This window comes from Drosophila simulans, chromosome 2L, assembly GCF_016746395.2.
Source record: "Drosophila simulans strain w501 chromosome 2L, Prin_Dsim_3.1, whole genome shotgun sequence".
Taxonomy (NCBI): Eukaryota; Metazoa; Arthropoda; class Insecta; order Diptera; family Drosophilidae; genus Drosophila; species Drosophila simulans.
The window spans coordinates 16,826,854-16,850,006 of NC_052520.2; the positions used below are offsets into that span (position 1 = coordinate 16,826,854).

At 40.5% G+C, this 23,153-nt stretch overlaps 1 protein-coding gene and 1 pseudogene across 1 annotated transcript; both read left to right on the top strand.

Annotated features, from left to right (window-relative positions):
• The first annotated feature begins 18,928 nt into the window (after window positions 1-18,928).
• On the top strand, window positions 18,929-19,505 carry LOC27206645 (annotated as a pseudogene).
• A 1,479-nt stretch (window positions 19,506-20,984) lies between these two features.
• LOC6732586 lies at window positions 20,985-22,620 on the top strand. Its single transcript, XM_002079669.4, has one exon. It carries the CDS (start codon window positions 21,107-21,109, stop codon window positions 21,956-21,958), a length of 852 nt encoding a protein of 283 aa, XP_002079705.2. The 5' UTR covers window positions 20,985-21,106; the 3' UTR covers window positions 21,959-22,620.
• Window positions 22,621-23,153: the final 533 nt, after the last annotated feature.

Consider the following 23,153-nt stretch of genomic DNA (forward strand, 5'->3'; position numbering starts at 1 on the left):
CAATATCCATCGATGTTTTGTGCCAGTCTTTGAGTGCATATAGACGTTAATGTAACATAATATATATAAATTCGAATTGTCTAAGCCTCAGAAACGATACAAAATATGGATTATAAAATTTTAAATGGCTCCTTAAATAAAAATACCATTAGAACCACACACAATTTTCTCACCAATTGAGAGGAACCAGACACACACATGCTCAGGAAGCACTTAAAACTAAAACTGAACTGAGGGAAATTAATTGCAATAAACGTGGCGAAGAAGTTTTCGGCGAACGAGGAGGAGTAGCTGAGGATGCCGGAGCATGAGAAGCCGTTTTGCCGGCAGGACGACTTGGTCGAAACTAATGAAGTGTCGCAATGGGATAATTAAGCTTTTAATCGCCGTGTCTGCAGCGGTGTTAGTGGGTGGCTAATTCCATCTGAGCCACCAGCCAAGAGCCATGAGCCATAAGCTTTGAGCCATGAAATCCGGGAAAGCGTGCTAACGCTCTTAGTTCGGGCAGTGTAATTAGTGTTTTATGATCGATTTGTGTTCACACATGAAACCATAATTCAATTTGGCCCCACTTTAAAATGCTTAATGGCTGTGCGTCAAGTGGGCTTAGAGGTGGTAATTCTTGTTCTTTTTTGTGAGCGAAACTTGTGTGCTAGCGATTGTAAGTTTTTGCGGCCCAGGCGCCTGAGAGCCAAGTTAAACAGTTGGCCAAACAAACAGGCGGCCAAAATACACAAACACTGACACAGCCCAACACACTGGAAGATTTTCAGAACAGGAAAAACAACTTCTTTTACAAGTTCACGACTCCAGGAGCCAGGAACCATGTACCAGGAACCAACGCCATCGCCCTCAATTCGTGTACATGGCCAAAGTCTCTTTGCCAAGATAAACAGCAGAGGGGAAGACTGGATTGCATCGGGGATTTGGAATTGGGGATCGAGACAGTGGCAGCAGAAGACTCCACAGAAAGCTGCCGGCTAGTGGTAATAGTAAAAACCGCAGCTAAGAGCTGTCAATCCTGTGATCACAAATTAAATAAATCAAAAAGTGCAATAAATAACAAAACGCCAGAAGAGTTTTTACTCTGAAATTAGGAGTGCCAGGGAGAAAATTTCGAATTCGTTTGGCAAATCATTTGAAATTGCCACGTCAAATAAAAAAACTGCGGCTACCTTTAAAGAATCTGCATTCTTAATCTTAATCTATTTTCTGTGTAATTCCCGGTATCTTCACGTTTGTATGAACGGTACGTCGAACGTGGCCAGATCGACTGTGATAGTGATCCTGAATAAGGATAAATAAGGATAACTTTCTGTTAAATACTCTTAAAAGAATTAAGTATAGACTTTAGCTCCGTATGGGACACAGGACTTCCCATCCGCCTGTTAAGAAACGGTTCAATGAATTCCCTGACAAATCTAACCCATAATAAATCTTTTAATAAATCTGTTACCTTCCTTGGCATCACAAAAGCAGTTCCCTGCAAGAGTTCACACACTACAATAGATAGAGAAGCATACCAAGCCACAGAAATAAACATGGGTTCAGGCTTGAAGGACATAAAGCTGATTGTTTTGCTTGGCTTAAAACTGAAATGTTGATATAAATTAATTAATCTCAAAAAGGGCAGACAACACATGGTCACAGCACACAGAGAATTTAGTGTCTTGGACCAAATGTGCTGCATACCGAAATTAAAATTAATAGAGCAAAAGTTTTTAACAATTTGTACAAATTTGCAACTGAATTTTTGGCATGCTCTTCAGAGACATTAAAATGGCAATAAATATTTCAATTGCTTATTAAGCGATATCAATTAATTTCTTAAGCAAAAAATGGATTTTTATCCGCTTTGCTGAAATTGTTGGCATTTAATTTATCAAATATTTTTAAAAATTTTCTGGAATAAAAATAGGAAAATTATCACAAACGGTCGGTTAGGACAAATTGCCGCGATTGATATGCTACTAATTTAGAGTAATTTAAGCAAGATCTTGTTCTTTGGAGAAGAACATTGTAATAGCAAGTCAATTATGAAACTAAATTTATATATTATTCTTTATTGGATTAATTGTATTTCTATACGTTGCCTTATATAGTTTACTAAGAACCTATCACAAACCTGATATCCCGTCAACTAATTGGTGAAATTGCCTTTAAAACTTGTGAATAATTTAATTGCTGGTGAAACGCGACGTAGATGCGACAATGGGTTATCGAGGAACAATAGCAGCACACGATGTCATCGCTATCTCTTTCACTCCCATCAGTCGTCTCTTTCTAAGCGACTGTGTACTCAATAAACAAAATACACCATGGCAAATGGACCCTAATATATGCAATTAAAACAGAACATTTTGGGCTTATTATGCGCACAGCACTCCCTCGTGTCTATATTACTCACCTCATCTCAATATTCATTGGCCAGCCACCAACAATGGGTATTATTTAACGTGACCCATGTTGTTACTGCTGCCTGTTTGCCAACTGTGGCCAAATCAATTAAAAATTACGTATACGCACTGCAAATATTTGAAAGGGTCTGCCGCTTATTTGCACAGGCACACACAATTTCCAGATTTGCACAGAATTTGGCGACGAATAAATCCAACCGTAGGCGGGCATTTAAATAATCAAGAGAGGGACCCGGTGAAATATTTTTATTTATTGTTAAAACGGAATAAGGTACCATGGCATTTGATTAAATCCCTTTTAATCAACATTAAAATATCTGTAAAATGAATTGCCAACTTCTGGCAAGACTACTCTTGGACGGCAATATATTTTATGATAATTAAAAAGCAGCGTGTTTGGCAGATTTCGGTTGCTTTCCCATGATTTTTTATATGCTGCATTAAATACTTGTAAATATTTTCGCTAGCCATCAACTGAAATAAACTCTTCTTAGCTAGAAGCAAGTGCATAAACGTCAGAAAAAACTGCTGAAAAAATACAGAACTTTGCCAACGGCAACAATCGCGTAAGGTGTGTGGGAGTTTGTTTGTTTCCGTGAATGTCACAACTTTCTGATGTCTGAGTATAACTGCGATTGCAACTGTGACTGTGTGTGTCTATCTCACAAGGTTTTTCCTACTCATCTGCATCTCCTGCGACTTTCCCGCCCGTCTCACTTTCCTTGCTGACACAAAAGTTTAAAGCAAATATGCAATGCGCTTGCCAAGCCAAGCCGTGCTTCGTGGTATGCAGCAAACATCAACAACATTTTCCCGCTTTCCATGCGAAGCGGGAACAGAGCAAAAATACCGCCCCCTGCTGAAAAAACAAGCAAATGAAAATGGAAATTAGGGAGCAGAGAATGCAGATGCACTACGCAGCAGTTTAACTTAATTTGTTGACGCTGTTCATTCTTTTGTTCGCGAAATCGGTAAAGAATTAATCAAGTCAAGTTTCGCGCACTCAAGTAAGGTATTAAGTTGTATATTCTTTGGGAAACACCTAGGAAAGCTTAAGAGCAGGCATCAGATAACTTAGATTATATATATTATAGAATTTTCTAGTTGCCTATCTATATATTTTTAAGGTGATACTTAAGAAACCAAACCTAATAGTATGATAAGCTAATTTAAAAATGTGATCTTTATTACATTATTTGTATGAGTCAAATTATATGATTTTCCTTTTCAACAGCCATAAATTAGTCATTATAATTTTCTTCCCGGATGGACACAATTTTGTAAGCCCCTCTTAAAAATAAACTACTACATTTGCAGGGTATTTGACTAAAACTGAGAATGAACTTGTGCATTTATCTTGACGCCAGACGCCAGAGCAGCCAAGTTTGGCTGGCTGATTGCAGCCACAGAGCAGCTCGCAGTGGGAAAATGCCGGATACGGGGAGTGTGGGCGCTAAGATATATGTGAGTGCGTATGTGTGCGGGATGGAAAGCGTGGGAAATGGCAGCGAACGAATGGCAAAGTCTTGCAATATTTTCTGTGACATTTATATCTCACCCGCCAGGACTCGCTGGCATTTAAAAATTTATGCAATAAAGTTTGTCCGGCATGTGTGTGGGTGTATGCGAATACTTTTTAGACTTTGGGCAAAGAGATTTTCCACACTTTGCCATGGTCAACTTTGCTGAAGGTCAAGTTAAGCGAGAGAGGAGCCAAGGAAAAGTCTTCAAATTCCTTAATTATTTCGAACGAAAAGATGGTGGGCGGGGCGCGTTGGGCAGGTACTGGCCATTTGGCTGGCCTGCCAAATAAATCAGCCAAGCACTTGACAGACGCACTGAAGTTACTAATTTAATTTACATTTTTAATTTATTTTTGCGCTGAGCTTTTCTTTTGCCTCGCTGGCTCTCTGGCTCTAGCTGTTCCCCTGATTCTTTTCCCGTCAAGTGAATAAGTAATGAATTTACAACTTCTTGAGAATTCTCAAATTAAAAACAATAACACAAATGGGAGTACACCGATTGCGTATACAAATGGCACCGACTGTGGAAGCGAGGAGAAAGTAGGAACAGGTGCTGGTTTTGCATATAGATTTCGGCCGAATGACTAATTAAAAACGGTTGGGGGCGTGGCACAGTTAGTCAGCACAAACACAAAACAGGCTGGAATGGAATTAAGAAGGATGCACTTGCGGAAAAATTTCCCAGAATATAAATATGTTTTCCGAATTGGTAAATAAACTATTTGGACTACAAAGAGAAATACATATTTTTGTAATATATTTACACGTAATTAATCTACTTCCAAATCAAACATTTTTTATCATAATGAGTGCCTGATATTATAGTTTATATTTTAAAATAACAAATACAGTCTATTTACTACTAGACTAATTTGATAAATAATATTATAAATATTGTATTTAAAATGAATTTAACCTTAAAACATCTTTCTAGATCTTAAGCTTACATAGTCAAGGACATTGCCACTTGTTCTTATTCTTCGGCCTGCGCTTCTCCTCTTGTTGTTTTTGGACAATCATTGCGGATGTCCTTCCCCCTCCCACTAACTTTTCCGCCCTCGGTCACTGTCATTTGCACCTCTTACACTTTACACTTGCAAAAATGTCGGCCACAGAGCTTCATGCATATGCAAATTGCATTTGCTCGGCACACGGTCGCTGACTCTTTCACACACACACACTAGTCGTCCTTCTCTGTCTCTCCCCACATCTCAGCGCAGTTTGCTCCTGTCCAAAGTGCAGCTGAGATTGAGGCAAGGTCCACCTGACTTGATCAGTGCAAGAGCAAGGCTCGTGTTTTCCACACCCCATCTTTTCTGCTTTTTCTTCTATCTTCCTGCGACCCAGAAATTCGCACTAAAATGGTCCAGCTCCCTTCAATTGGAAGTCAATTTTAGTTAGTCGCAAACATTGGCGATGAGACTTGCCAAGGAATTCAAATGAAGAAATAAACAGTAAAATAAGCACCTCAATTATTAGAGTAATATCAGCAAGTGCTCTTCCAGATGTCCTGCATAATTAACAAATTAAGCAAATATCACGCATACGTCATGTTGTACAGATTGCAATCAATTAGAACAACATAACTCCCTTGACCCACACGTTTCAATTCTCTTTTCGCCTCGTTAATCAAATGGGTCACTTGACCTTGCTTTTGACATTTCGACGGCCTGAAAAAAAAACAACAGAATTTTCCTAAAAAAACAAAACCCCTGATACTTGTTAAACAGTTTTTGCTGTTTGATTGCAGCCAACTCCATGAAAGTAAAGAATCCAAAGTTAGAAGAAGGCAAAACACTGCGTAAAATCAGAGAGCATAAAAATTAACTTTGTTAAGAAAGTGCGGGAATTTTTTGCTCAAATGTCCATTGGGCAGCGTCGTCCAGCAAAAAGGTTTATGAAAAACACTTCAGTTAAGGGTATGGGATAACAAAAAGGGGGGCCACAAGGAAAAAAATACACAAAATGAAAATTAAACGATGTTTAAAATTACTTTCTCGTCAAACTCTTTACGCACCCATGCGTTCGGAGAGGAAAGTAGGTGTTCTGGCAATGATTCTGTTTTACCTTCATTATGCACCTCAGACACATTTTTTCCACCTTCTATAGGTCGGCATAAGTAAACATTTTTTAACTTTTTCGAACAGTTTAAAGTGGGATAAAAATGATACAATGGGTATGAATATTGATGATGAGATTATCGCTCAACTATAGCTTGCTGGGAAATCTGGTATTATTACAGATTAGTTTGAGTTCGTTTTTTATAGGTATCTGTATCACTTCCATTTACATATCATAGGTAGCCGCCGATCCCGCGTTTAAATCAAATTATGGTACTTGACTGTTTGTCTTTCTCTCCATTTCCTTTGTGGGTCTTTATTTGCTTTTGTTAAATTAAATTTTTTAATTAAGCTGCGTTTCTGGGGTTGCGCTGGGCTTCTGTGCTTTCTTTTTTTTTTGTGTCTTTCGGTGTTATTTTATTGGGACCGTCGACATTAAAATGTTAATGAAGCCGCATTAACATATGACGGTCATAAAAAGGTATTAGCTTGGACAAACACACGGTGACGCACACACACAGAAAAACACACAGACACACAGCCATATGAGCTCATGCAGCTAGTGCAGAAATGCGTGGGGAGGGGAGGAACACACCTGAATTTAACAGCAACTACCCGCTGACCGCTTGATCCTGCCCCAGTCCTTTCCCGCTGACTTTCCCAGTCCTGTCATTCTCTGTCCCTTCGCCTGCTGCTTTCGTCCTTCGCTCCGCCTTATGCTGCATAATCCCCTTAAATGGACACGACAAAAAATCAGCTGCCAGATTTTAAGCGAAATAATTCATTCATAAAGGTAAATGTAAAGAAAATGCTAAATATATTTAAAGCCCGCCTAAATGTACATAACCTTTCTGCGAAACCAAATAACAATGTGAATCAATATTGGATGTGTGGAAATTTTCTTCCAGTGCACAAGCACACAGGGTGCTGGATAAGAGGGGGTGGAGCCCAGGGTGCCATTGAGTTTAGGACCCGCACACATGCTGACAGACCCCACTTACAGTCCGATGGTGGCCAAATGGCATAAAGTTGAAATAAAAGTTGACTGGCTGCGGCTGCTCCAGCATTTGAACCTGGTCCTGAAGCTGGAGCCTGGCGGTGTTCCTGCTGGATATCCCACCTTGGCATTAGCATAACCATTGCCGTTTCGGGTGATGGGAAATCGCAGTGTTTTTGGGCTCTGGCAAATGTCACCGCAATAGTTGCCGGTCTCGCTTTGCTGTTGGGTCCTTTTCGGGGATCAGCGTTGTCAGGACAACGATCAGGGTCGAGATGCTCTTAAGTGACCGAGACCCAGCCGTGAACATGAAAGCGGTCTCAGCTTGAGGAATTACAAAGGATTAAAGGGGGACGATAAAAAGTTATGGTTTTAGAAGTTGTCAAATAAAATTCAATTCCAGTTCCATCGAAATATAATCCTGAGATTGCTATTCTTAGCTTTCAAATTCCAAATAAGATAATTAACTCAGATTTATGTGATGATCTTTTTATATTTTAATGATTTCTTTTGCAAACTTCAACTGAAATATAAGGTATCTTTTAAGTGCCTAAGATATTGTTAAAATCCCACGTGCTCTGTTATTCTCTGTTGTAGTTGGGCAAGTTAATTTGGCGTTTTTTGCTAATCCCGAAAATTCTTCGCATATTTGTGGAAAAACTTGCACCATAAGAAAAGCGCCAGTAAAAATTTCGTTTATTTTTCCCTCACTCGCATTTATATTTATACGCACATAAATTTCGCTCCTCCTGGCAGAGCTTACATTTTTATGCATGGTAAATGCCGGGCCAAAACGTCGCTAATAAGTTGGCCCAGATCGGGACAAAGCCGCCGTATATATTCCATCCAAAACTATTCCGCCCATATACCAACTCGGCGAAATACCCATCGCACACATTTCACGCATTTTGATATGCAAACAAAATGCACTGAATAAAGCAGCCGCACATGGCACAAAAGGTTGGCCAACAAAAACTCCACTGGTGAAATGCAAAAAACAGGTGGGGTAGGTAACAAAATAAAAAACGTATAGAACGAATGGTAAAAACCGTCGAAATTTGCACGTGAACACAAAGAAGCAATTTAACAAACAGCAAATGGCAAATAGTACAGCAGCAACTGCAAAAATGCAGTGAGAGAAAAATGTGCACTAAACATAACAAGATTTCTAATTAGTAATACAAAATAAAAATGCATACAAACGATACATTATTTATCTTCTTTCATAATTTTTGATTAAATTTAAGATATACAATTTACCTATTAAATTTATTTAATTAAGTAAGTATTTTTCATACATTTTTCCGTCTGTCAGCAGGTGCAACAGGATGGCTTCCATAATGCATAAAGTGCACATGAGTTGGGGAGTCTACGTCCCTCACTTCTGTCTCTGAGTTGTTTATTAAAAGTATAAACAAAAGGCTCTCGCAGGGAGCAAGAAAAGGCTGAGCTTGGCTTGTGTTGTTACTTTTTAGTGCAAACTGCATAATTTATAAATGTGTTCCACGGCTGATGGATGGATAAAAGTAAGGCGTCGCATCAGTATGTTGTGATATTTGCACGAAGGCATTGCATAGGAATATGCAAATATTGGGAAACTTGTTAGCAGACTGTTTCAAAGAACATGGCCACCGAAGCGTATATTGTGTAGTCTTTTATGTAGAGTATTCCGAAGACCCTATTATTATTTTATTTTAAAATAATTCTGCTTTGCTTTTAATTTATTTTAGGGCCCTTTAATGCACACTGTAAAGCACACTGCACCGATCAACACCCACAAAAGCAATTAATTTCCTCCTTTTCTCGTACACCGCAAAGCGAAACTTGTGCAGTTTGTCAACAGAAAGCCGAACGCAATCCCAGTAACTGGGAAAGATGACGTCGCAGGGAAAGGAATAACAAACAATATTTTGCAATAAACAAGTAAAATCAATTTTCCTTACTAGAGCAGGCAATCAAGCTACGAGATCACGCGACACGAACACGCTTATTAACCCACAGTGCCCTTTATTTTTCATTTGCCACCAATTTCCCAACGTTGGTGGATGTGATATTTTATGCACGCTTTATAGGTGGAAAAAGGGAAAAATCATTTTCACCTGATAACGCAGCTCTGAGAAAATGCCAATTCGATCGGTAATGGAACTTGTTGCCAGTTTTCTATCTGTACGCAGCTATTCAGTGACTTTTCCGCCTTTCCTTACACTCATTAGCCAAAAGAATTCATTAAATGAAAAAACACTGACAACTGCCAGATTCAAATAATCATATAAAAGAGGGGAGATAAAAAGGCAAAAGCCAAGTGACACAGAAGCGACGGCAACAAATTAAAAGCCATAAAAGGCATCAAATTATGTGACGCACTTCTGGGTGTTGCCACAAGCGGAAAAGCTGGTAGTGGGCAGAATGGGTGGTGGAGTGCTGGTCGTGAGGAGGGGCAGGGGAAGCCCAAGCCAAGGCAGCCTATTTGTTAACCCCAGCGTGCCGGCAAACAAAGTTTTTCAATTTCAGACGCATAATAAGGCGACACAAAGAGGCACAACGGAGGATGGGATAAAAAAAAAGTAGAGGAAGCGCTTACAAAGAATGGGTAACATATCTTAGTAGAAGTATAACTACCCTTCCCCTAATCGTTTGTTCAAACACATACAGAAAACTAAAAAGTCTAAACTATGTAATTTTATAATTTATAATTATGTAAACTATATAATTTTGCTACACAGGTAAGGAAGAACTAATTTTCGATTAACTTTTTATATGAAAATCTTTCTGCAGCCTAAGGACCTTCTCTAAGGGTAGAACGACCAAAAGGACAAGGTAGACTGGTACAAGGGCATAGCGAGTGCCGTCGTCGTCTCAGAGGAAAATGAAATTATGAATGTGCGTTTGGCAACAACCGCACCCCAGACACCCACGCAGACCGACCTCACCTGGCGCCCCGCCACCCACTTCCACCCATTTCCACCCACCTTGTACCTGGTGCCCTACGCCCATCCAACCTTTCCAGCCCCACCGGTGTGGGCTGTGCTCATTTTTCTGTCAAGGTGTCATAAATGACGCGACGTTGGCGGTACCGCCATTGCCATCGCATGCGTGTAAGTAAAATAAATGAGGCTCGGCACAATGGCAACAGCAGCGGGGGAAACTGAGGTGGGGAGATGGCAACAGCCGAGTGGAACAAAAGCTAAATGAATGACACAAACCACAGAGCAACAGTGCCAAAAAAGAACGGCTACCGTGGTAATTAAATAGGCACAGAAATACCCTCTAAAATCAAGTCGAAATTGTACGAAAAATTCTAAAGAGGCTAGTGTACCTAGGTTTTCAAATAACATTTTAAATCAATAATAAATATTTTATAATTCTCTAATTTATAAATCATTATTAGTAAACTATTTATGAACGGTAAAAATATATTTTTAATTGGTTGTATTTAGTAGTCTAATTAATTGGCTAATTAAACGCTTGTTCGAAAATAAATCTTTCCTATTCCCATAGCACACTCCATTGCACTGATTTCACTGGGTACGAATATCAGGTATTATGTCAGAAAGGTCATGGCGTACAGCCATTTTATTTATGACATTATTTGCATACGCTCAAATGTACGCCAAACATTTTTCAAGTCCAAAATAAAAGAAGTAAATTTAATTAAAAAGATTTTGTGTTCGTTTTGCGCTGTTGCAATTTAAACATGACATGGATTTGGCAGGCCAAAAATAACAAAAAGCCAAGGATGATCCTGATTTGGGTGTATATTTTTGGCATGCGATGATTGACTCTGCAGATTTTATGAATGAAATTAAGCCCCATTACGCACATTGAGAGTATATCAAATTTTTATGAATTAAGCTACAAAATGACCCACCTACCAAGCAAGCGCAGTAAACAAGTCTGAAGAATCTTAACTGAGTATTTGTTATTCAAAATTATCGTCCATATGCCCCGCACTCATCTCCTTCGGAAAACCCTTCAAAAAGCAGACAGCGAACGATGCTCGAAAAGAAATCCAATTTAATGACTGTGAAGCAGCCCCTGCGGAATCTACAGGAACCCCACTCAATCGATGGACACCCGTTGCACGATGACTTGTGCTGGTAGGTGATGCACTGAAAAAAAATCATTACTTACAAGTATTTGTGGGCTTACTTATACAGTGCAGTGGTCATGGATCAGTTCAACTTTCCAAAATCCTGCTATAAAATTATAGAAAATTAGTAAGTTTTCTTTTTTTTTGAGTGGAAAACATTTTTTAAGTTCAGCCCGCCCTTTCCATTTGGAATTCAAAGTCCGCGTCTTTGTTTTCATTGTGGCTGTCACTTTGGACGCGGAGCCACGTTAATGGCAAGTGTAAAATGCTTTAAGCCAAGACCAAGACCTCCATCAGCAAAGGAAAACGGAAGGACACAGTGAAAAGTGGCAAAGCAGACCGACGTGAAGCGTCGTTGGGAGCAAAAAAGAGTTTAATTAACACGAAAATGGTTTCAATTACATAAAATTACGTTTCCTTGCAGTGATGTTGCCATTGTAGTGGTCCCTTTCCATGCCTTTCTCCGCCTTTCTCCACCCGGCGTAAATGAGCTAAGGGCAATGCAGTGGGTGTGGATCTTTGGGGCGGGGGCGAAGTGGGGGGCGTGGCCGAGTTGATTTGGGCACGGAGATTTATTGGGCGTCAGTTGAGCAAATTAGTTGAAATTGTCAGTTAAGGCAGTTGAAAAAGTTGCGACTGGTGTTTCAGCGGAGTTTTACGATGGTGGACGTGAAGTTCTTATCGAAGGGGAAAATCTTGGACAGGGAACGCCTCGGACTCGGATTCGGATTCTTCAGGCAAATAAAAGTCTTGGTAATCTCAATTAACATTTTCAATTCAGTTTAATATTTTTAAATATTTTTCTTTCAATATAAGCCCGCATTCAAATCTCTAAAAAGTTGACTTTTTCTAACAAACTTTAATGTTTGCACGCTTTAATCTGGCAAAGCACTCCGTCCGACATTCAATTCGACTGGAATTTTTTCCTGCTCGTTATCTGAAAAATTCCGGGTCGCGGTCTGTTTGCCATTATTGACACATTAATCAAACAATGGACAAGTACTTTCAATTTATTTTCCGCCATCATTTTAAAGCGCTTCCACTCGCCGGAGGGGCAAACAAAGCACAGACATTCCCGGCGAGAGTTCAGAGCTCTTCGGTGACCTCGGCCTATGACAGGATGGAGGGCAGGAGCCGAGGGGCTGGAGCCGGGGCTGGGGCTGGGGCTGGAGCTGCCCTTTCTGCAGATTAGCTATCATTATAAATATTGACCGACTGACTGGAGGGACACGACGAACTGCAGACACGACACTGGAATCGACGCATTGCATACGACAAATTAGGTTGATTGCTTGGAGTCCAAGTACCTGCCCCTGTCAGCATTTCAATTAAGCCGTGCTCTCTGCACTCTACTTTTTTCTTTACTTAATTTGATTCATCTATTTTGATAGCCGGCCTGAAGTGGGTGGAATGAAGGTATCGCGAGTGCGGAGCCCGGCATTTGTGTGCGATTTGGGTTTGCATATTTTAGCGCTATTTCTGTCGCATAACTTTACCGAGGCGGTGTGTGCAAAAATAGCAACAAATGCCACATACTTTTGGCTTAATAGTCATAAATTTCCTCTGTGCCATTTCTTGTGCCTAGGAGCCGTAAAGTCCGTAATCCGGATCTCCTTTCTGTTCTTTTCGCCTGGTTTGCCTTGCTCTGACCCCAAAAACAGAAGCGGGAATATTTCCACAGCTGATTTTATACAGCAAGTAAATGGGGAAGCGTAATTCTATAAGAGAATTTTTAAGGTATTCCATGCTATTTTTATAAATCCGCTATAAGCTAGGTATAATTTGCGGCTTTATAGTTTGGTTTGTTATATAAAACTTTCGCACTAATATTTTATCAACAATATATAAATAAATGTTGTCTAATCCCTGAATTTATAGAAACAATTTCTATAAATTAAGACGTAAGTAGGTGCCTTTTTAAGTGTATTTTTCCTTACTCCCCTGGTCATTTACATTTAGTTGACTTTTGTTTGCGCTCGACAAAAATTTAACGCCACATATTTTATACGTGAACATTCATCACATTGCATTGCAATTGAATTTGCATTTTTCCAGGACCAAAACACGCCATTCCATTTCCACCCCTAATAAAACACACTCATGAACACATTTATTAGAGGGCAGCGCCGAAATGTAGGCAATGCTTTTTGCATTTACATTCTAATCAGCTATTAAACTACAATTATTTAGTAAAACAAAAAGAAAAGCATAGAAGCACACACATAGCTTCCCGTGCAAGCCATAAATTAAATCACTGCGTTCTGACCTCGGGGGCGTGTGTAATTGATTTTGAATGGACACGCCCCCTGGTCGAAGTTACGGTTCCCGCCCACTCCGGTTCACAGCTAGTTCAACAAGTTTTCAATTGAAATTGCTGTTAAATATTGATCTCTATTTACTTGTTTTGAGTACTGCAACAGTTTGTTTAGCTAATGGATCGTTTACCTTTTAAAGGTCGACGGAAATCATCATTTAATTGAAAAAGCTTTACTGGCAAATAAATGTAAGCTCAAAAAGTTATTCCCTGTCAATTAGTTTCAATTAAGTATAGAGTTTTATATAAACAAAATTGAAGTGTGGTAGGCCTTTCAGATAACTTCCCTTTTAGTTGCTTTTACACAAATGATTTATGCCTTCCATCAAAGCAAAAATAATTAATATAATTTCATTCAGGAACTGCAGTACTTAAACTAGTTTATATAAAATAGGATGTTCAAATGGCCCCTGGCTTTATGTAATATATGTTTTATGTTTTGTTATAATATTTTAATTGGGTCACTGCACATTTTTTTCTTTATAATTTTTGTCAAGTATCTGAGCTAAAAAACTCACTTAATTATGAAAATTAACAATTAATTGTCTGCATATTAAATTGTTTTTGCTCTAAGCTCCCAGAAATAATTGGCCTAGCTTCAATGCGTGCCATGGAGATCAAGTGACCCGGACAAACACACGCCGGAGGATTTTCACGGAGCCGGGGAAAAATTCCTTAGCGCTTTGTCTCCCATCGGACATTCTCGTGGGCATTTAAATTTTGTGAAGCAGCCATAAATTATGCGCTTTATCAGCGATAAAAGTAAATACAGTTGTTGCTACAAACACGCCTATTGGGAGGCGGCGGGCTTACCTGTCTTGCCGGGCCCTCCTCCCTACAAATCCCCACCCGGGAGCACCCCACCTGCCCTTAGCTTTCCCTATTGGGTCAACTGTCCCCTGGATTGCGTATATAAAGCAGGGGAAAACGATATTCCTCGGGCTTCCACTCTGAAATACCCAGCATTTTAGTATAAGAAACTTTTGATGTTAATGAAATCGGAATGGTTTATTTCTAAATCATATTCTACTCAGTTGCTAACATTTCCTAAAAGAATGCCTTAGTAAAAAGGCAATGAAATGAGCTCTTTTCTATAAGCACAACTTCCTAATATGTTGGTTATGTTAGTTTGTCGCTCTTTAGAAATTTCCAGGGTATGAAAAGCGAGAGTGCCAGTTGAACCGTCGACATATAAATGAATAATTCAAAGTGTCCTGCAACGGTGTCCTGTGTCGAGCGTAATGCGTAAAGCACGCAAAAGATTACACATACCAGGGTGCCGCATAGTGTGCGTGCGTATCGGTGTGAGTGCGTATGCGAGCGTGTGAGTGTGTGAGTGTAGTTAAGGCTTTATCTGAGGGGTGCCAAACCAGAGACACCCTACAAAAGCAACAACAGCATGCGACAAATATTTAACATTGGCATATTTTTCACACACACACAAACGCACAAGGAGCGGTATCCGAACAAAAGGCCTTCAGCCCACCCCACGCCCACCGTCCTCCCCATCCACCTGGCTTATGCATGTTTTATCTTACCCACGTGGAATTTGCGTGCGTTTAAACGTTTTCGATAAGGTTTCGCTTTTAACCCGCAGACGTTGCCCCAGCCTCGAATTCACCCCCCGCACACACACACACACACCGAAAGCTTGACTTGTTTATGTCCTTCTGGTTGTGTGTGTGTGTGTGACTGCAGCCCGTAGGTGTGAGTGTGTGTCTGGCATATTTGTATATGCGTGTTAAGACCTCGGCTGATAAAAATGCCTTTGGTTAAGCATTTTCACCCTTTGACCCCTTGGGGTAGGCATGCATAACATACGATCCCGAGCCCAATAGCAAAATATTTTCCTCGGTGGGGCATTGGAGCGTTAAAAATTTTCAAAAGATTTCCCGCATTTTATGGGGTTAAGCGGTGGCAATCGACATGGAACGTTCAACTTAAAGCATTTGTAAACATTTCATTAATCTACTATTACTACTAAGCAAGTAGTGAAACAATTGAACTGTTTAATAAACATTGCAGATTATTCAGCTTATTCTTCTATAAATAATGTTAACTATTACTATCTGAATTTAGTACTTGATTTTTTCCTGCAGTGTGAAACTATTTTTCTTGACTTGACTTACCCAGAGGCTTTTAACATTTATCAATGCCGCTTTAACAATACTTTTAAAATACCATAAAACAAAGACCGTGTACACCCAATTTTATTTTAAACTTTAAATAAATCCCCACGAAAATATGGCCCCCAAAATGTACACAGCCTGGAGGAGCACCATAAAGCGGGTTAAGCAATTGCTATCGACATGGAGCGTCTGCAGTGGAGTTTCCGCGATTGCCCCCCCTTTTTCGGAAAGTCGTATCGCACATCGGGATCAGGGGCTGGGCAGCGCTGGCTTCGTGTTATTAAACGCGGATTAAGTGGCGGACCCGGGACCCGGGACCTGAACCGCACCGAAACCACAACCAGAAAACCGACCAGACGACCCCGGCCAGACTCCGTGGCTTGCATGTGCATAAATTATAATGCGACGCTTCCTGCCAAATACGCCCCTCTTTTCTGAATGGGACTGCGCACTCCATCTCCATCGCCATCGCCATTGGAATCGCCAACGCCATCGCCATCGCCATCGCGTCCTCCGTCTCCAACTCCATCCGCAGGCTCTGCTTACTTTTACATAGTCCAATTTATCGTTACTTTGTTTGGCACACAATTTTATGCTTAATATGTGATGGCGGCACTCGCATATGGGGTTCTGCACTGAAAAAAATGGCTAAACGTACATATATAATGATGAACATTTTCATAATATGCTTCATTAGCAACTACTGCTTAAATTTGAAGAAATATTTGAAGATACAAACATAGGAGACATTATAAATGCATTTCTATCCTCATTTTTTCCAGTGCATTGCAGTCTACATCAAAGCTGCTGCCATGGCTCATTCCTGCTCCTCGCTCTGGTCACGGCTTCTCCTATCGAAGCACATGCAATATTTAAATTGCAGTCATGGCCGTAGCTACTCCATATCCATAACCGTATCTGGAGCTGGGTATCTGGTATCTGGTGTGTGCCACCACCACCCATCCGAACCAAACTCGTATCGCTCCCCGTCCGTTGACATGGCCAACGGCCCTGGCATTGATCGGAACCCAGAAAAGGGCCCCGAACCATGCAGAGTCACAACTGCATAAATTTACCACCGACTTTGCATTTATCATAAGGAAAATGTGCAGGAAAACGTCATCTGCATGCCATTCTCACAAATAAGTAGCTGACTATACATACAGAAACTGTTTCTAAAAATGTCTAAGCTTATGGACATCAAATGGAAAAACTATTTTATATATTTTTATATATATTATGTACAAGAAATTGGCCTAAACAATTGAAATGATTTTACCAAGGCTTAGGTCTGAGCCTTTTTCTTTTCAATTTTTCCACTTTAAGCAATAAATTGTCTTCACATTTAATATAAACATTGGTTCAATGAGAATCGGCAAGTGCCAAAAACGCTTTGCTGCAACTTCTGCCGCCTGCATTTGAAAACTAATTTAACGTAATGAAAAGCCAATCGGATGATCAACAAGCAAATATAAATACGTTGTAGACTGGATGGTTTTTCACTTTGCCGACTCAGTTTGCACTGAGTTTGCACGAAAATGGCACTTCAGCCGAAGGACGAAGGATGACCAAGCTCTTCAGTGGTCAAACAATGGATTCATGCTATTGAAGTTGCATAAATTTGGGACTGAAGCTTCGCTTCGCATCCATTCGGTTCGATTCAATTTCCCCCTGGCAGTTGCATGTCACAAACGCTAAAACAACATGCACTTAAAAAAGCCAGGATATCTTCCTCAGTCCCCTGACAACCCCTTCTAATGGACGTCGGTCTGTGTGTGTGTTTGTTTTGTTGAGAAAATAAACAAAATGCTTGTTGATATTTTGTGGCAGCCAATGAAGCAAACAACTTTCTGTCCATCCGTTTGTCTTGTGTGTGTCCATAGCATCCGTTGGCCTGCAGCGGAATCGGTAAAATCAACAAGACCCCGGATCCACAGCAAAATGGGATGGAGCATGGATAGGTTGGTCGCTCCATTCTAAAAGCTGCTTCCATTTGCCGCATAATTGCAAACAAAAGCGGAAAATATGTGTGCCAATCGGTCGAGATCGGACTCGAGTTCACAGCTCAATCTCAACTAGAATTCGAGCTGAGCAGTGATATCTTATTTCACTTGCCACCTTTAGAAACCTCATGCCGCAATCACTCCGCTTTGAAGTAACCGATGAAGTACTCCAAAATTACAATGTCTCAGGTGGCAATTCACTTGAAGAACAGTGGGATCGAGGCACAGAATAAGCAAATAATATTTAAGAAACATTTAATTAAATTCCCATTCTTTAAAAGTATATAAGAAGATAGTTATAATGATACAGCAACCAAATTACTGATAGGACTTCTCTCAACCCTTGGAGATTTTGGATATCCCAGGAAACCCAGATACATTGAACCCACATCAAAGATGTTGAGTCCCCGCCAGATTGAAACCCTTACCAAGTAGTCCACATCCAATTGCCACCATTGTTGGCGACAGATTTTAGCCGCTTGTTAGTGGCTAACAGTGCCGTACACAAATACACACACCGAGAGCTGGGTTAGCATCGAATCCTTGTCACATGCTGGGCTACACCTTGAACCCGGAGACCCGCGTGCAATGGATATTTTTCTGCGGCATTTTTCGATTTTCCCGCTTTTCCAACAAAGCATCGTTTACGGGAGCAACCGCAGCGCCGGCACAAGGTAGCCTGCACACACATCCCGACCGTATAAACCATATAAATAAACAAAGCTCTGGCCGTCGTTCATCGTCCGGCGTCCCTACGCACTTTGTCGTGGAGCGAGAAACGAGAGGCAACTGTCGAAACTGTCAGGATGTCAAATAAGCGACAGTGGGTGGCAGACAGCAGGAAGTGCGGTGGCTCCGAGTCCAAACCCAACGCAGAGCAGAGCAGAGCAGTACAGGACCAGAACCAGAACCAGAGGCGGTATCAGGATCAGCAGAAGGACCACGACCACCCTAGGCATATTTATTGGAAATCTGAAACAGCTCGGGTGTCGACACTGCGAGAAATAAGTTACTCTTTTTCGCTATAAAACAGATTTTGTGTGCTTTGCTACTGTGGGATTCTTCACGTAACCCTTACCTTCTTATTGATTCAAACTATTTAAAGACGGGAATATTTAGTATCTTATACTTTGTATATATTTGTTTCATATTTTCTTTAATTTTAATATTGTGAATTAAGTTTCCTTATTAAATGGATAGTAAATCCCAAAAATACTTCTCCAAGTGCTCCTCTTACACCCACTCCAGTGGCGAACACTCCTGACCATGTATCCATGTCCGGCATCGGGCACGAAGAATTTGTTACATGAAATTGTTAACGGGCTGAAGCCGATGCCTCGACTCGACTGCGTTTGATGCCTTTTGCTGATATATGGCCAACCTTTGACATCCTTTAAACGAGCAACATGATGCTCTAGATTATGGCCAGGAGATTGGCTCGACTTTTCCCCGTTGGCTCCTCGGTTTGCCCGGATTGTCTCACTTGGGCGATACGTCAATGTGACAGTTTGATAATTTATTTTGTTCAAATTTTGTTTTTCCTTCGCTGGGGAAAAGAGCGCTTAAATAAGTTATCAACGTGGACCAACGGCCATGTAAATGGCAGCACGTAAATGAATGAAATTATTTTGCAACAAATTAAGGCAAATTTATGCGTCAAGGCGACAGGACAGGGGATTCGAGATGGGTTCGGGAGATGGGATCCTGGAAGCCTTGTAACAGGAAACACAATCCACAGGCGAACAAACAAAAGCGAAAACGGAACAGCACGAAGCGAAACGAAACGAAACCAACAAACAAACAAACAATGAAACGAAAAACGACAGCCTCGAAGAGTGAAGCGACGAGTTTTCCTTCACCGAAATCTGAGCAAGGCTTTGTGCAACAAAGTGAAGAACCCGGCTGCCCCTTTTCCGCATTTACCCCCAAAACGGGGCTAACTGCGTCCGCTCTGCACTTGTACACAACCTGACATACACATATATATATTTTTTATTTCCCAGCCAAGTGAGGCTGGAATCAAATGTCAATAGAGAGTACATTTCATTCGGTCGGGTGATGCTTTTCTGCCCAGCGCCACCCACTTTTCAGTTCCCGCATTGTAGCTGTCACAGTGTTTGTTTGCGGATTTGAAGCTTTTCCTCTTTGCAACGCGCTTTTTTGCCACGCCTGTCATTGTCCTTTATCGAAGGAGCTGCTTAAGTATTACGAGCTGAATGCAACACCTCGATATCCTTACCTTATGAAATCTCATCGGCATTAACAAGATGAATCCAATTATCTGCTTTCATAATTTTTTAAATATTAATATAGTTTTTTGCATTTAAGAAATCAATTCTTAAAAATGTGTCAATCCAAGTATGGCTTTTCTTAAAGCAATTTTTCCAATTTCATTTATATTTTTTTATTGGGATATCGTCACCTAGAGCATTTCGAGTTCGTGCAGCCTTCCTCAAGGATCTCTAATCTGCTTTCTGGTTCGGATTCTGGTTTTATTTCCGGGCATCCTCCGATGCTGTCCGCCCCTTTGCCCGCCCACCGACTAGATGCTTTGGACTTGCTTTTTATTTGCACGGAAATGTATAATTTTTCCGAGTCAAATGTAAATACTTTTAGCGTATTTTTGTGGGCTTCATCGCCTTGAATTTTTCGTGACTGTGGGGCTGGGGCGTGGCACATGCAAATGACACGCCTGATGCTGCGTAAATAATTTTAGCGCTCTCTCTTTTGGCATAAAATGCTAAATAAACATTTTATTCTTGGCAGAATTCCTTCTTCGAATGTGGGTCAAATGGAGTGTCCATAAAAGGCGCTTTTATCCCAAAACCAGATGCCGAAAATACAGTTTAATTGTATGCATATTGGCTGCGGTTCCGTTTGAGTTGGTGGAAACGTCACGTTTCAACAGCTCAATTTTCGGTTTTGCGATACGCGAAGAAACTTTTGCAATCCAATTAAATTCATCGCAAGTCGAAATCTCGTTTTGACAATTTATGCATCCTTGTGAGACGCCACTGGCATATTTATTCCCATCGATGGCTAGACAATGACGCCTGCGGTCCAATAAATAACCTTCCTTTTGACACAATCGAAATTGGCTCGCAAACAAATTTCTTTTGTCGAGATATCGCCCTTTTTTGTGCCCACTCGCACCAGAGGTTAAACACTTAACCCGCGTTGTGGAAAAAATGTGACATCAAATTATGGAACGTAGGCGAATCTCGGCCGTTATCAAAAAATGTAGTAGCCATGGACCCAGACTGACGTCCAAGATATGGTTTGATTCGGCGAACTCGGGTAAATTTACAAGATGAAAACGAAAAGAAAATGAGAGCTTCAAGTATATTAAGGCACTTACATTGGAAGTATTATATTATTTTTCTAATAATCATTATAAATATGGAGGACTGAAATTTTTCCGATATAACGCTAATCTAGTTAACATAGATTAAAACATCAAAGCTAACACATCCAGTTCAGTCTGGGCAGAAATATTACTTAAACGTATAAACTTTTTATAAATCCCAAAAATAAGATTAAGCTAAAAAAAAACAAATACTTTGTCTTATAACCATGGCGACTAAAAGAATAAGGTTCGATAAAATGAACCTGGGAATGCCCGTTCACTCGGACCCCTATGAATTGGAGAATGAATCGACCACGTCGTTGGAAAGAGAAACCAGCGAGAAGGTCATGTCTCACAAGGATCTGGTGGAAAAACTGCATAAGGAGGCAAAGCTCACGACGCCGGACTTCTTCGCATATGATCCATCCTGCAGCTCGGACGACTCTGAAGATTTCGAATTCCTGGAGACTATCAAAGAGCGAGCCAGACGCATATCCTTTGTACGACGCCGAAAGTTGCACTACACTGAGTTCTCAACGGTCGAGTTGGCCAGGCGTCTGATCCGCGAGGAGTTCACAGAGTCCTCGGAGAGTCTACTAAGCGTAGATGATGAACATATCTCCGAGATCGGCGAAGAGGAGTGTCCTCCATGCGACACCGACACCGACGACTTACTTCCGTATTTCCAATACGATCGGCCTACAGACCAATCGATGATTTCCGACGATAGTCTGCCAAAGGAGGATCCCGAGCCCGGATTCCATCCCGCCCATCATTGCTTTAATAAGCTAATGAGCCAGACTCCTGATCCGCCGATAGTGTACGTTTCCGCGGAACCAGAACCGCAACCAGAACCGCCAATGGAACAGCGACAGGAACCGGAACCAGAACCAGAACCGGAAACAGTATCACCACCACCGGCTACCGAAGTCATTGAAAAAACATCTGCAGAAGAAGAAAAACACACTCGGGTCCTTGACCATGGTGAAAATATTGACCTAAAGAATTTGAACGCCATACAGAAAAACATAAGTTCGAATGTGAAAAAACATTCTGGTCAAAAAACGCGTAATTTATAAGCTAAAATTGATTGATACAACAGGATATGGGATCCCGTTTCGATAGATTTCTATTTGACTGCAAACACCAACCTTCTTGTGCATTCGATTAGTGTTGCCTAAATTAAGAAAATGTCTTCATATGTTTCGTCGGCTCGAAATCAAAATCCAATCCGTGAAGCCGAAATGCTGCAAATGTTTTTACTTCATATTCCTGAATATAGCCTTCTATATCGGCTTTATTTTAATCCTACTGTCAAATAAACCCATATTCGCAAATGCATCCAAGCTAATTTAGACACCAAATAACAGTAATCGCCTCTGATCTCAAATGACTCCATCAACGCCCTCTTTGCCCAGCTCAGCTTTAAAAATATAGTTTTCTCGACCCGGAGACCGCACAATTATTTGGGCCATAAAGGACAAAACCCGCACTAACGCACACATGAAGGGACGGAGGACATTCAAAGGGATAACTAAGTGTGCACGATAATGACGCCTAACGGGTTCCACTCTTTTCCTTGCTTTTCTTTGCGTGGGTGGATACTCGGAAGATGAGACAAAAAGGAGCTAGAAGGACAATGTGCTGAAATTATTTCAAAAGTCTTTGTGTGCAATGAAATTCCGTAAAATGCGGCAATTTTGTATTGGACTTTTCAATTAATAAAGTTATTACTCCTAGGCATAATATGTATTGGTCTTGAGTTTACTTTCTGTAATATTTAGTTAGTTCTTCGTAAACAAGAATCATGTTATTTTCATTCATCACAATAATTGTCGAGCAAGTACCGATTTCAATTCTTTTGTTTGTTTTCGGATCTGTATAAGCTCAACTTACATTACAATATTTCATTTATTATCCATCCCCATTTTTTTCAGTTATGCAAGCCAACATGGTTTGCGGTCTGTGCGTGTAAATATTTTTGGTTCTTTTAAAATATTTTAATTACAAAAGTTTACACATACTATCGTACTTTCATTTTTTTTTTTATGTCGGCCATATTTTCCCTTTCGATACCGTTCATTGCTTTGTTTAATTTTTTATACACGTTAAATATAGTGGGAAGAATTGTGCAAGTTTTGTTTGAAAAGTATAGGCAAAAGAAATGTATACATTTTTGAGTCGATATGGCCGTCGAGACCTCTCTTACCCCCACGAGCTAAAAAACAATTTTCAGCCCACACTTTTGAAAACCGATTCAGTTATTCTCCAATT

Excerpts from the sequence above, each read along its gene's own strand:
- LOC6732586 (XM_002079669.4), top strand. The coding sequence starts at position 21,107 with ATGGCGACTAAAAGAATAAGGTTCGATAAAATGAACCTGGGAATGCCC.